The sequence below is a fragment of the Furipterus horrens genome, unplaced genomic scaffold, assembly GCF_987537825.1.
Source record: "Furipterus horrens unplaced genomic scaffold, mFurHor1.1.pri manual_scaffold_4, whole genome shotgun sequence".
NCBI classification, from domain to species: Eukaryota; Metazoa; Chordata; class Mammalia; order Chiroptera; family Furipteridae; genus Furipterus; species Furipterus horrens.
In genome coordinates, this window is record NW_028327174.1 from 175,758,284 (window position 1) to 175,773,379 (window position 15,096).

At 40.0% G+C, this 15,096-nt stretch overlaps 1 protein-coding gene across 1 annotated transcript in view; it reads left to right on the plus strand.

Moving 5' to 3' along the window:
• TDRD7 (tudor domain containing 7) overlaps positions 1 to 11,914 on the plus strand; it is a 60,456-nt gene extending 48,542 nt beyond the window's left edge. Inside the window, exons 14-17 of the mRNA XM_090274453.1 lie at positions 1,449 to 1,559; positions 3,444 to 3,946; positions 7,421 to 7,581; positions 10,140 to 11,914. Coding sequence (XP_090130579.1) covers positions 1,449 to 1,559; positions 3,444 to 3,946; positions 7,421 to 7,581; positions 10,140 to 10,360 — 996 coding nt within the window. The 3' untranslated portion in view covers positions 10,361 to 11,914. The remainder of the gene's footprint in view (positions 1 to 1,448; positions 1,560 to 3,443; positions 3,947 to 7,420; positions 7,582 to 10,139) is intronic.
• The last annotated feature ends 3,182 nt before the right edge of the window (positions 11,915 to 15,096 follow it).

A 15,096-nucleotide genomic window follows, 5' to 3' on the forward strand; every position in this document is an offset into this window, starting at 1 on the left:
CACCTCTGGCCTCTGTATCCCTTATTAGAACATCCACCAGGGCCAGCCTTACCTATAAAAGCCCCCTGGCTAGAGGGGTGGGCGTGAGGGACCCCAGCCCACTGCTTCTGACTGTTTGAAAGTCACACCATATACCTTCTTTGAGCTACAGCATTAAGAGCATGACACATTTTTTTTGTATTAATCTTATCTAGATTCATTGTTTAATAGTTATGAAGTTGGGGAAATGTTAAAAGCCAGCAAGGCCAGGCCTCTGTCTAACAGCATCTCCCCAAGAGGTCTAAGTCCAAGCAGCAAACTGATGGCCTGTTGACCAAAGCTGAGCCATGAATATTGAGTTTAGGCTCTTGGCTCTTACAGTGTTTTAAAATGTGGATCAGTTGCCAGGATTTAAAAATCAGGTAATTTCACACAAAGATCCCTACTTCTACCTTCTCCTGATAAACTAGATAACCTGACAGTATTGGGCATTCTCCTTTATGGGACAGTACTTTGTGGGAGCGCGGGAAGTGGCCTTCTCCCCTGCAGGGCTGCACTGTCCAGTGTGCTGGCCCCATCTAGCTGCCTCCTTCCCTCATTACCTGCCTGGCTATTAGAGTGAGTGACCTCATCCAGGGGGCACAGTGAGAGACTTGGAGCTCCCCAAGGAAGAGCGTGTGACAGAGAGGGTGGGGCCTAGAGAGGAAAGAAGGAATCCAGGAATCCTGGAAGTAGTTTTCCTTCCCTTCACAGAATTGCCTCCATCACTTCAAAGGCTTCCATGAGACTGAAGGGGCTCCCTGAGGCCACCTTTTACTCCCTGCTGTAGCCGTTCTGCAAACACTTGTGCAGTGATGGTGGAAGGCAAAAAGCACTGGGGAAAACGAGGCTTTTCACCATCTACAGATTTCATTTGTTTCTTAATTCTCATTACGACCTCCCTCCAAAGCTGAGCACAAATGCCTGGCACCCACAGGTACTCAGGAAATGCTGAATGAAGCACAGAAGTCTCCAAAAAACTTTTTGCAACAGGAGTCAGTTTTTATACAAATGACACTGTTTTTTCTTTTTTCTTTTCAGTTAGTTTTAGAGGGAAGACCTAGATATAAGTCCCAATCCTGTCTTCTCAGTTTTGTGATCAGGTAGCCTCTCTGAGTCCATTTCACCATCTGTAAAATGGTGTTGCCACGCTGGCCTGTCAAGCACAAGTACTGTAGGGTGAGAAGCACATGGAGAGCCTGGCATGAGCCCTGGCCCTAACAGGAGTGAAGAGAATAGTAGTAATATAAATAGAGCCAGGAAAAAAGCAGAAGCTTCCACCTGAGTGCTGTGATTGTCATTGTTAGCTATTGCTGTTGCTTGCTTTCTGTTTCGGCAACATCTGACTTGTAGGAAAACAATATTGACATTACTCGTAAGTGCCAATTTTAAGGTAGTGTGTTCACTTTTCCATCATGTTTTCTTTTCAGGCCACCAAGTGCTGTTTAACAGATATTCCACAATCTGTTGGTACATGGACAACAGAGGCGAGGTTTTGGTTAAAAAAATCTGTTTTGAATTACCCAGACTGTAGCATTAAGGTTAGTTATCTTATTGGTCTTGATACATTTAGAAAGGGGGCTGTTAGCCAGAAGGGCTCCTTTGGTGTTTGTGGAAGAATTTCATCTTACTGTAAACTGATCCTTTCACATCTGACACATTTTTATAGTCCAGAGATTGGTTACATATGTAGTGAGAAGATAGTTCATTGTTTAATTTTATTTAAGAATTTATTCTGCATCTCCAGTACTATTTTAAATCCTTTATATAACTTTTCAATTATTTTAAACGTATTAGACATGGTTCTCTGTTCCTATTTTGTACCACAATAAGGAATTAGGTCCCCAACAAAGGAATCACCATGTATTTCTTGATATGTGTTTCTAAAAATCATTTAAGTCCTCTATTTCTTTTTTCTAAAATATAAAGATTATACAAATTATTTGCTTATAATCTTGGTTTTTGCCTCTTTTCCTAAAACTTACTTAAATTGCTCTATTTATTTCACTAGCTGGTATTTTCCTGTACTTTTGCATCTTCATATAAAAAACATTGCTCATATTTCCAAGAATAGAAATTAAAATGATATTTCTGTTTTAACAGATGCACACTGTGTTGTCATTTTATATGAAAATTTAACAGTGAACTGTCTTTGAGAAATATCTTCATGAAGATCTCTAAATTATTCTAGCTCACATTGATTTTCCCATGTTTGTACACCTCTTGGATTTACATATAATGTACAGTTACACACTTAATTACATACCATTGTATATTCCTTAATTGATGCATGATGATGAAGATTGTTTTCTCAGCTGCTTTTTCAGCCCCTAAAACCAGGTGTTGAGTACTCAATAAAGGTATTTTTAAAGGTTGATTTTTGAAGTGGTGTTTCGGTATCATAAATATCAAGATGAATTAGCAGTCAGTATGTGATTAGCACCCCAAATGATGAATTTAAATAGATTCATCTTGCTAGGAAAGAAAATTTTTTTAAGTAAATTACTGTGGAAGGATTGCCTTGCAGATGTCTCCCTGTCTTCATGCCTTTGTTTCTGACTTTCATTTCTTGCCTAATGTGATAAAACTTAGATATGGATAGAAGTATCTCATTTTTGTCATTTTTAAGATAAACCAGAAGAGCTGATAAGAATTAACAGTCAGCCAGCCTGTTGGGACACACAGCAGTACCGTCCCAGTTTCTAGCGTGTGGTATTCTCACACAAACACTCATCGCTCTGACAGAAGGAGGTAGCGAGGTGGTCAAAGGTCTCCAGGGCAACAGGTGCACAACTGCGGTTTTGGCCTGGGGCTCTCTTCCTCTTCCTCCCAAGCTGAGGTCCCTCTTCTCTCATGTAAATGGAGAAGGGGTGGGGAGGGCAGATATTAGGACCAAATAAGGAATGTAGACCAGAGGTCCCAAAGGGTACCGCTCATGTCAAAGCTTTTTCCTCCCTCCCCATCTGAGAGTACACCACCCTTAAGCGAAATGCTTATAGGACACTTTGCCATTGTCATGATTATTTGGTATTGTTGAAGTTGGGTGCTGAGCACATGGGGATTTATCATACTATTCTTTCTATTTTGAGTGTTTTAAAATATCATTAATAAACATTTTTTAAATCATGATATATAGAATCACTTCCTCTCAGTGATAATGACCCCTAGCAAGTTGTAAGGTGTTCTCAGGGATTTTAGAAATTAGTACATTTTTCACTTCTATAAGCTTGCTGCCAGTTTCTAGACTACTTAAGAGCTTATTCATTGCTACTGTGATAGATAATTCATCTGATCTTAAATGAGCAAGTTGGGTTTTCTTTTTTGCAAAATACTGTGTTTTAATATTTAACATTAATATTATAACCACCTCTCAGAATTCAATGTAAACTTGGGTTTCTTGAATTGGTTTTTCATGTTTTCCAAAGGTTATGAAAGTGGATGAAACCAGAGGGATAGCAGATGTTTATTTATTTACGCCTAAGAACTTCCCTGATCCTCAACGCAGCATTAATCGTCAAATTACAAATGCAGACGTGTGGAAGCGTCAGAAGGATGTGTTTTTGAGCACCATACCTGGCGGAGATAGCTCTCCCAACAGCAGAAGTGGTAACACCCCCATAGTGAGCAACACTGAAAAGAATGTCGGAAAGGGCCTCATGGACGGCATCAAAAAGACCATGGTAGACCCCACCTGCTCTGTCTCCATGGAGGAGCTGCCGCCTCCTGTCCACTTGCCAGAGCCAGGGGGTTACATGGATGTGTATGTGCCTGTGGCCTGTCACCCAGGCTACTTTGTCATCCAGCCACGGCAAGAGCTACATAAGTTGGAAGTCCTGATGGAAGAAATGATTCTGTATTACAGTGTGTCTAAGGAGTGCCATGTAGCAGTGGAAAAAGACCAGGTGTACGCTGCAAAAGTGGAAAATAAGTAGGTCCTTGGGCAAAGCATCTTATTCTACCTCTAAGAAAAATGTGTAGAGAGATACCAAGAGTCCTTAATCCCTGCAGGGGGACTTGGAACTGCACAAATAGGAATTTTGAATGTGAAATGAGACTAATGAATACACAGTGTCCTAATATTTAAAATGATGTCATTTACTTAAAAATCTAGTGACCATATTCCTGTTAAAACCTAATCATACCTGAAGTGGAGGCTTAAATGTTTTTTCTACTTTTCTATTAGAAAAAATATATTTGTTTATTCAGAAAATAATGTTTTAAATTTAATAACCTTTTAATTTTAAAAATAAGATTTTGATTATAGAAAATTTTAAAAATGCAAAAATGTAGACAAAGTTAAAATCAACGAACCAGACATTACCCTTGTTCATATCTCTGATTATTTATGGGATAGCTTCCTAGAAGAGAAAATACCTGTTTGATTAAAGATTCTTAGATCTATGTTGTCAGTTGCTTCCTAGGGAGTCTGTGCCACCTTTATAAGGTACAACAATGCCTGTTTCACTACTCTTTGGCCCTTGGACAGTGAGAACTATAATTTCTTACATTTGTTTAGTGCTTCCATCTGTTTTCTCATATTTTCACATTTGGATCTACCTCCTCTTTTCCTGAAGCCTCTTGCTGAGGTACTTGCTGGTTTCAACCCAGTGAAGCCCAAGCACTACCTTCTGCACTCTCCTCTCTGGCCACAGAAGCCCTGGAAAATGGCACAGCTGTCCCTTGTCCTGTCCCCTTGGACGGCTTTCTTAGGGGAAATGACCCAAGAACACACACGAACACTCATATACACATACCCAAAACAGTTTTAAAGGTCAAATTGCTTATTTTTTTCTATAAAATGCTTTTGATCTTTAAAATAGCAAGTATAGGCATTTACAAAATTTTATTATTTTATAAGAGGAAAAATATCCAATTTTTAACTCTAAAAAGTAAAAATATATAGTAGCTCTCATTCTGAAATGCATTCAACTTATATGTTGCAAACTTTTCATCTTCAAAAAAGCATTTTTACTGTGTCAAGTTAGTTATAATCATAAGCATAAATGGGTTTAATTCAGTACACAACATTACTGGTGTGAATTTGCCTCAATCACAGTTCTTTGTAGGCTTTTAATCACAGTTAAACTAATGTTACCTGTATCTGAGGAGAAGATTAAGGATAATTAGTTGGGGGGGGGGGTGGAGGTGGGTCCTCGGACGCAAGGGTTGTGTGGGGGAGGAGAACCCATAAACTGGAGGCCTATAGAGTGGGACTTCATACTCCGCACACCCCCTACTCCCCTGCCATGTGTCCAACAGCTCTGCCCCAGGTCTCTTGCTTGGGCTTTATCCAATTAATTTGTCCCCAGATAAGCAAGGGATGTCTTATAGATAAGAACAGATTACCTGAAAAAAAAATTTAAACTTTATGAACTGAAGCAATGTAAAAGGCTTAGAGTTTCTATCTTGCTTATAGCCCGGGACTATTAACTGAATGTTGTTCCTAACTATGGCAAGTTAAGATGTAGGAACTTTGAATACATTTTTTATTACAGTGGTTTCCAGATCTATCTCAGTAACTAAGAATAACCTGGAAAACCTTTTAAAAATGGAGATTCTTCTTCCTCACCCCAGACATCCTGAATCAAAGTCTCTGGGGGGTGAAACTCCAGAAGAATCTGTGTTTTTAACAGATTTTCCAGGTGATTCACAAGCAACCTTGCACTGAAATGGGAAAACTAGCCATTAGTTTTGAAAAGTGAAAACTAAGTAGAAGTACAACACTTAAGTTCTCTGATGGCTCTCTGCTCACTGCTCTGTACCTCTTATTTATAGACTAAAAGCACAGACCACCACAATTTGCCCTGTGCAATATTAAGACATTGCTATTGGTGGAGAACAAATGTTTTCATCTCTTTTTGCAGTTAAATAAATTAGCAACATGCACCAAACTGGCATTTCCACATATGAAAAATTATCTTTAATTTGGTCTGAAATTCTGATATTTACACAGTTTACCTTCTTTTTAATAATGATTATAATAATGATGGCTAGCATTTGCCAAGTACCTAATATGCCAAGTAAATAAAGGCTAAGCACTTTGTGTTATATCATTTCTGCAAATGAATTAAAATTAAATTTTACCCATGAGATAACAGGCTCAGAGAAGAAATAAAGAGTGCAGGGTAACACAACTGGAAAATGGCCCAGCTCAGGTGGGACCCCAGTGCAGGAGTTTGGCCCCTAGAGCCCTTACCTACTTACTATGATACCTTCTTGTGTCCCTGTTGTCTGTGCAACTCATGGACCTTTGCTTGCTGCACTTTGGCCTTATCTGAAGGTTTCTGGAGTTTACCCCCGAAGTCCTCAATCACGTACAGTGTTAAAGCTGGCCTCTATGTAGCGTTCTTACTGTAGTTCACCCTCTAGCAGCTGTGTACGTTTCCCGTACCTGCTGTCCACGAGGTGTACAGTGGCTGGGGCATCGGTCTAGTCTGGCCAGCCCCAGCCCAGCAGTGTGTGCAGTGGAAGGCCTGTACCTGATAAAACCTGTTCAGAGAGTGTCCAGGTCTGTACCTGAGGCAGAGCCCGACTCATACCATTCAGGAGCAGAGACCACCTCTGTGGACACTTTTCTTTATTTTTTAAATTATATTTTATTGATTATGCTATTACAGTTGTCCCAACTTTTACCCTTTGCCGCCCTCCACCCAGTACCGCCCTTCCCTCCAGCAATCCCCCTCCACACACACATACTTAGTTCATGTCCATGGGTTGTGTGTTTAAGTTCTTTGGCTTCTCCATTTCCTATACTCTTCTTAACATCCCCCTGTCTATTTTGTTCCTACCAATTATGCTTCTTAATCCCTGCACCATTTCCCCCATTCTCCCCTGCCCCTTCCAGCTGATAACTCTCCTTATGATCTCTATACCTATGATTCTGTTCCTGTTCTGGTTGTTTGCTTGGTCTGTTTTTTTCTAGATTCAGTTGTTGATAGTTGTGAATTTGTTGTCTCTAATGTTCATGGTTTTGATCTCCTTTTTCTTAAGTAAGTCCCTTTAACATTTAATGTAATAATGGCTTGGTGGTGATGAACTCCTTTAGCTTTACCTGGTCTGGAAAGCATTTTATCTGCCCTTCCATTCTAAATGATAGCTTTTCTGGATAGAGTAATCTTGGTTGTAGGTCCTTACTTTTCATCACCTTGAGTACTTCTTGCCAGCCTCTTCTTGCCTGCAAAGTTTCTTTTGAGAAATCAGCTGATAGTCTGATGGGAACTGTGATAAAACCAATAGTAACCTTTAGAAAAAGAAGAAGCAGTCTTTAAAAACTTCTGATAGTACAGTTGTGTACTTTGATAAACAATATTCTCACTAATTTTTCTTTTATCATAAAATGTTATCCATAAAGCAGGTGTTGACTTTGTGTTTCTTCTTCCTTTTCAATCCTTCGTACATTGAGGTGGCACCGGGTGCTTTTAAAGGGAATCCTGACCAATGGACTGGCATCCGTGTATGAGCTGGACTATGGCAAGCACGAATTAGTCAGCATAAGAAAAGTGCAGCCCCTAGTGGACATGTTCCGAAAGCTGCCGTTCCAAGCAGTCACGGCTCAGCTGGCAGGTAATTTCTGTGTAATTTGAACTCATTTCCAACATTGTTTATATTATCATTTTATCCTGGGTACTGAGGGAGTACAGAATCATTGGCCTATTGAGATAACAGGATTTTTTTTTCACAACTTCCCGACCATGATGGAAATAATTTTTAATGATCTCTCACAGTCATGCCCTCCAGTTGTATCTGTTGTTTCTGCTTTTCTACATTCCCTTCCATCTCTGGTTTCATGCATGCAGTTAATTCTAAAGCCGTAATCTTAGTATAGGTACTTAGGTACAATAGTGTAGATTGCTTTTTTCATTTAGCATTTTCCCCTGATTTTGGGGGTATTGTTTGATGGTCTTGATAATGATTTTTAATAGCTGCAAAATATTCTGTTTAATTAACAATTCCCTATGGTTGACTGTTTAGGTCCTCTATACTTTTATTGTAGTATTAAGAAAAAACCCTGTCACTGTGTATACTAGCCAAAACTAACCAAAACAGTGAACAACCTAAATAACCGACAGGAGGAGAGCATTGCACAATTAGATATTTAGTAATTTATTACATAAATTATAATACATCTACATAATGGATTTCCACAATTATAAAACATTTCTGGGTCATAAAACATGACCATTGTCATGGCCAATTGAGTTTCCAGTTGCATTGCAGCTAACAGCATACAAGTGTATGGTTTTACCACCTTCACACTAGCCTATTGACTACTATTAAACTTGAAGGAGCTCACTTAAGAGGTGTACAGTGGTACTGATTTGTAATATTGTGCAATGAGATTTTTGTTTTCTCTTTTGTAAAAGCAGTCCAAATGTTGGTGGCTTCTCTCTGTGTGCTCTACCAGGAGGTAGATGCAGCTCCATCCAGAGGCCTATCGGCATTAGCACAGGGTGTGGAGGCCAAAAGCGCTGAGGGGATAGATCCTCTAGTCATCGGGGGCTCTCTTTGTCTCACTGTGCTGGGATATGGGGAGCTCTGATCCCACAGTGCCAGCCTGATTCCTCGCCCCCACTCACCCCATACACTTAGCACAGTGGAGGAAGTTATTTGATCTCAGAAATGGAAGCAATTCTGTATATAGATTATTCTTGTAATTATTGACCAGCTTTTATTAGAGGTATTTTGCCTTATTTCTGAAGTATTTGCTGGTTTCTTTGTGTCTTCTACTAGAACTCAAAGGAAACTCCCATGGTAGTTGGATATAAACCAAAAATGGAAATTACACGTGGCATGGCTACCATTGATCTGCTTTGAACTCAAACCTCTAAATGGTCTCTTTTGATTTTATAGTTACTTTTTTTTTCATTTTTACTTTTTAATGTTCAGATTTTATTAACACATTTTGCTGAACATGATCATTAAACTGCCCAGAAAAGGAGTCTGTGTGAAGCATGAGGCGCTGTGGCTGCAGTCACTGGTGCTTACTGTGTGCAAGGGACTCTCCCAGCCACTTCATTTATTTAACACATTAAGCTCCCACCCTCTTTTGTCTTCCTTCACCAGTGACTGACACTATACTTTCCGTTCCGACCGCGTCAGTCACTGGTGACTGACGATATACACCAGCATATCGGAGAAATCGGATATCACAGGCTAAACGGAAAGGACGACGAAACAGGCTTGGCGCTTAACATGTTAAATTCTCCCCCACGGCAGGAGGTTCAGATTCTGTTAGAACCACTATCATACAGATCAGGGAACAGCAGCTTAGGAACTATTCTAGACTCTTGTGGAAAATGCTTAATAATCAAAGAATTCAGCCTACTCACTGTATAGACAGCAGATCTTTTAAAAATTATATGTGAAACTCCCAGGCATAATTTATAGTTTATTTATGCTAGTATATGTGCACTTAATTTGTTAGTTTAATAGTATTTCTTGAAAAATACATATTTTTCTCAATTTTGTTTTAAAACCTGATTTAGAATTCTCTAAATTGAGCTCTCAGGTTTAAAAGTTATGGGGATTCAGAAATGCATGGGACTTAAAATCCATCTGGTCCAGCTAGTTTATAAGTACGTAAACCAAGGCCTGAGAAACAAACTGGTGTACCCAAGATCAGACCACCTGGTAGAGAAAGAGCTGGAAATAGTAACTGAGTCTCCAGACTTTCAATCCAGTGCTCTTGCCATGATGTTATATATAGTAATTTTGAAAAATTAGTATATTCTTTTTTTTTACTATATGTGGTTCATCAGGGGAAAAATCTATAAATAAGAGAAATGTCATTGATATTTTATTCCCCCTACTCATTTCCATTATCAGTTTAAATCTACATATACTTTATGTAGGGAAATGGGCAATAGTTATAATAACTTCATTTTATATAGCATTAAATTTCAAAACTGTCTATTTCTGTAGGTAAAGGTGTACAGAAGTAACGCCATTTAGAATAGAAAAACTATAAGCTGGACTGCTTCACGATGTTCAGCAACTGGTTTTGAGTTAGGCAAGTCTAATCTGGTATGTTTAAGCTGCTTTGGAATTGACTAAATAGTTTTCCATCATAATGGGTCAAAGAAAGCCTCATTGACACCTCACTGTTATGCTCTTTCTCCTAGGAGTAGAGTCCAACCAGTGGTCCGAGGAGGCTTCGATGGTGTTTCGAAATCATGTGGAGAAGAAACCCCTGGTGGCATTGGTGCAGACGGTTATAGAGAATGCTAACCCTTGGGACCAGAAAGTAGTGGTCTATTTAGTGGACACATCGTTGCCAGACACGGATACCTGGCTTCATAATTTTATGTCAGAATATCTGATAGAGCTTTCAAAAGTAAAATAATCACTGCTTCTGAGACCTTGACAGCTAATTCAGATCTTCTAGCAATAACAAAATGTAGTAGGCTTAAAAAAAATCTTAATCTCTGCTACATGGCTCTGGCTGCTGTGGGGACTAAAAAGAATATGTTATGTTTGATGAAAAATATTTAATAAGTTGTGTTTAGCAGAGTTGACTTTTCCAGGAGATTGCATTTATTACTGTAACATTAGAATAAAAATGTTTATCGATGTAAAAACTGGCTACCACATAATTTCTAGGTTTTATGATTGTAAGATGAAGCGTATCCCTTTCTGTTGATGTTGTTTTCTGTGCAGTGTTGGGTTCTTTTCCAGTTAGACTGAGAATTTCATGACTTAACTCTACCCTGGTGTGTAGTGCCGTGTCCCAAAGTCACCATGCCATGGAAAGACTATCCCAAGACTTCAGCATGTCAGCATAGCTAGTGGTGCTGTGGGAGGAACATCCAGGCAAGCCAGCGTGCCCCTCCCCCCAAATCCTGAGTGGCTTCTCATTGCCCACGGAGATAAGACTGAAGACCTAGGCCTTCTACACCCTCCCTACTTAACTTCATTGTCCACCCTCCCCTCTGCCAGTCACACTGGACCTTTATCTGGTCCCTGAACGCTGTGCATGTTCATCCAGGATTGCTGGTATGCTCAAGGCAGGCCTTGAGTTGTAGAGCCTGATAATTCCTGGGTTGTCAATACTCCCTCCATTGTTGAGTCCCAGCTAACAATGTAAAGTTGGAAGGAGATGCACCCAGGCGGCTCTTGGCAAGCCTAGACTGTGGCCCCTGGCACACTGCTGTCTTTATCCTCCACAACAGACAGAATGATGTCTTGCACATATCAGGCACATGATACGTGCTTGCTAATGAATGGGCAGGATGAATTGACAGAGGGATAGCAGCGTAGATGAGGAGGAGAGGCCCTGGGCAAAGAGTGGAGCAAAGGGTCTAAAGGAAAAACATTACAGGCTTTTTGAAGTTTTGGGTTAGAATTATTAGAATTGACATCTTCGATACAAAAGATAAGAAAAAGGAGGTGCCAGAGTGATGCCAAATCTGAAGGTCAGAGAGACTAGGATGATGACCTCTACTCAGGTTGGGAAGCTTAAAGTTTTGATTTTCAACATGCTGAGTGTAAGCTAACAGACAGACCTCTGTGTGAAGATATGCATCAGCTATTAGAAGTAGGGAGTGGCTTTCAAGGAGAAGGCTAAGCTGAAGATAAAACACTTGAAGTCATTTGCTTATTTTTATGTGAGAAAATTTAGGGGTAGTGAGACTAGAAAGAAGTTAAAGACCAGATGCTTTAAGTTTTTCATGTAAAAATGTTACATGAAAATGTTATCTTTTTCACTTTTTAAAAATTTAGTTAATATCATTAAAGTGATCCAAAATTCAGGAATGCTTATGCCAGTGATTTAAATAATTACTTATGATAAAGTAAAGAATGTCTGACATAAATGTTTAGGTGAAATAAAGTAGCATAAATGTTTTTTTTATAATGGCTTCTTTTTCTAAAAAAATAAACAAAAATTTTCACACTGTCTTACAGATAAGGAAAAGATGATTTTTATTTTACTGACTTGAGAAGTATTTCCATGACTTTTAAAAATAAATTAATTGTGTTGTTGATGTAACTGATGTAACTGAAAAACTTAATCTAGTGTTCGGACAATTTAACAGACAAACAAATGAAACCTGACCTCCACCTCACACCATATTCAAGAGTCAGTTCCAGGTGGATTGAATCCTAAGCATGAAAGACTAATGTAGTATAGGAAGTTAACCTACAAAAACACCTTTATCATCCAGGAGGAGGAAGGAAATCTTAAACAGGACACACAAAGTGCTAATAAAGGAAAAGTTGATAGACTAGACTATATCAAAATGCAGAACACTTGTTCAAAGACATTATTATGAAGGTAAAAGGCAAAGCAGAGTGGAGGAATATATTGGGTTGGCCAAAAAATCTGTATGGTTTTTTCTGTAAAATAAAAGACACATTTTTTATTTTCACCAATAACTTTATTGATTTAGATATTTGAGGATGTTGGCTATCTCTCATGTGGTATAATGTTGATTGTTCTCAATTAATGTCTCGGTTTGATCACTATCAACTTCAACTGGTCCAGCGAGAAATCTCCAGCATAAATCTTCACAAACCACTTTTGACACATTTGATCAGCCACAGCACCTTCTCCATACACTGCACAAATCTTTTTTGCATTTCAATTGTGTTTTTACCTTTCTTGAAATAACAAAGCGTATGCCAAAATGTTGCTTATGGTCTTCCATCTTCAATATCAAAATTGCTACACAAAAATTCACCAATTTTGATTTTTTTTTTTTTTAATGCACACTGATAATGACAGCTGCCACATACAATCTACAAAACTGTTTCAAATGACATTGAAGACAACTAAGTGCTTCTAGGACAATCATACAGAAAAAAAACTTCTTGGTCAACCCAATATATATACTGTACAGGGTGAAGCCGACCCTGGCTGGTTTGGCTCAGTGGATTGAGCGTCGGCCTGCGAGCTAAGTGTCGCTGGTTCGATCTTCCAGTCAGGGCACATCAGAGAAGGAAAACTCTGACTCCAAAAAACCTCCGCTGCCTTGCGGCATACCTCTTCAGGGGAAAGGCTAAGGGAGTAAACCCCGACAGAAAATCCGGAGCCGGAGTCCCTAAGGCGGTTTGACGTTGTAGTCAACACCGGCAACTCCTGCGACGCACCTGAAGCCAAGCTGTATTGACTCCGTCTTTCCCTTGGACCCTTCAGCTGCGAAGAGAGGGGGGGTCTGCTGCATGGGCAACAGCAGACCCTCCATATCACCCTGCCCTGTCTCTGTAGCTTCAGCTTCACTGGAGAGGACACTCCAGCGTCATCGCAAGATGTCGATTCAACACGGGAGGAGACAGATACTGTGTCACTCCCGAGTTGGACTGCACAGCCATTCTCGGCGGTGCAGATAGACTCTTAAGAAGCTACACCATCGTCTCTCGAGATGGACGGCTGCCGACGACGACAGGGTGGAGCCAAAGTAGGTTTACAGTTATGAGTATGTGAAGCAGATTTTATTCTTGTATTACATATTAACTATTGCATTATTTGCCATATAAATAACTTGTAAACCTACTTTTTCCCCACCCTGGATATATGTAGTGGGAAAATATATTGAATATTTTCAATAAACAAAAAACTATCCAGAAGCAAAATGGGCAATACATTTGAACAAACATTTTACAAAAGACAAAATCCAACTGGCCAGTTAATACAAAAGGTGCTCAACCCAGTAGAACACAGGGAAATGTAAATTCTAACCTCAGTAAGATATCATACATAACTCATGTACCAGAAATGGAGAAAGTGTGTCCAATTTTTTGTTAATTTCACGTGTTGATGTGTGTACTTGTACACGAGGATCCTGGTAAAGAATGTTCACAGCAACACTATTTGTAATAGATAAACCTGCAAACTGCCTAAATGCCCATTAGTGAGATGGATACTTAAAACCTGTGGCATACAATGGAAACCTCTACAGCAAAGAGAGGAAACTACAGCCACATGAACCAACACAGATTAATTTCACAACATAGAGTTGAGCAAATGAAGACAAACATGGAGAGAAGAAGCAAGCAAGGAAGAGTCAAGAAAATCATCATCTTTAGGAGAACACAAGTTGGCTTTGGGTTTGCTAGCAATGTTTTTTCTTGACCGAGCCGTGGTTGCAACAGGTGTTCTCAGATAATTCTTGAACTTGCACACCTGTGTTGTATGCACTTTTCTTAAATGTTAGATTCCACAATAAAAGGGTTTAAAATTTAAAAATCTGAACTGTTAAATCATTTATTTTAAAATATATGGTACCTTCCCCTTAAAAATAGTATTATTTTACAACTTTAAGGGTTTTGTAATGTAGAAATATATTTTAGTGAAAAACGAGATTTTTAAAAAAACGAATGTTTCTAATTAGTAATTATACCCAGGATTTAAAAGGGCTGTTATTGTTTAATCCTACCAGAAACTTTCCTATAATAATCCAGAGACCTTATCTTCTGTCCATACTTATTTTTTATGAGCCATTTTAAAACTTAAAACACTTAAAGTTTGTTTGGGTTTAAGTGATTTGTTCTGGAAAACATTAGCCTTTTAAGAAAGTGGGACTTCTTTTGTTGTTCTTTTACGTCGTTATTTTGGACACTCCGTTCTCTCCGTGTAGAGACAGTGCCCTCATCGTTATTAAATCTTCGGCTTATACCAGACCTCGCTGGGCTGCTGGTTAGAGCGAGGGGTCCTTGCTTCAATCAAAGGAGGTAAAGGTGCAGCAAGCTGCTTGGCTGGCTGGCTTTGCACCATGCAAGAACCTTACGAGACCCCTCAGGGATGAGAATCCGCCCACCTTTTTCCAGGTAACTCTCCCACCTCTTTAACCCCTCCCGGTGCAAGTGGGGAACCCGAGACTCAGGAGCGACCTGCACCCACTTGTCTGTAGAGCCAAACTTCGGGGCGGCCCGGCCACCACGGGTGTCGCTCCCGGGTCGGGGACTATGCGCTGAGCCCCGGCGCCCCCGAGTGGAGGGAGAGGGCGGTGGGCGGGGCGGGGCGCGGTGACAGCGCGGAGCCGGGCCCGCCCCTGGCTTCCACCCCCGGAGCCCACAGCGCTCGCCTGCCCGCGGCCGCACCGGAGCCTGTCCAGCCCCACGCTCCGCTCGTTCGCCCGCCCG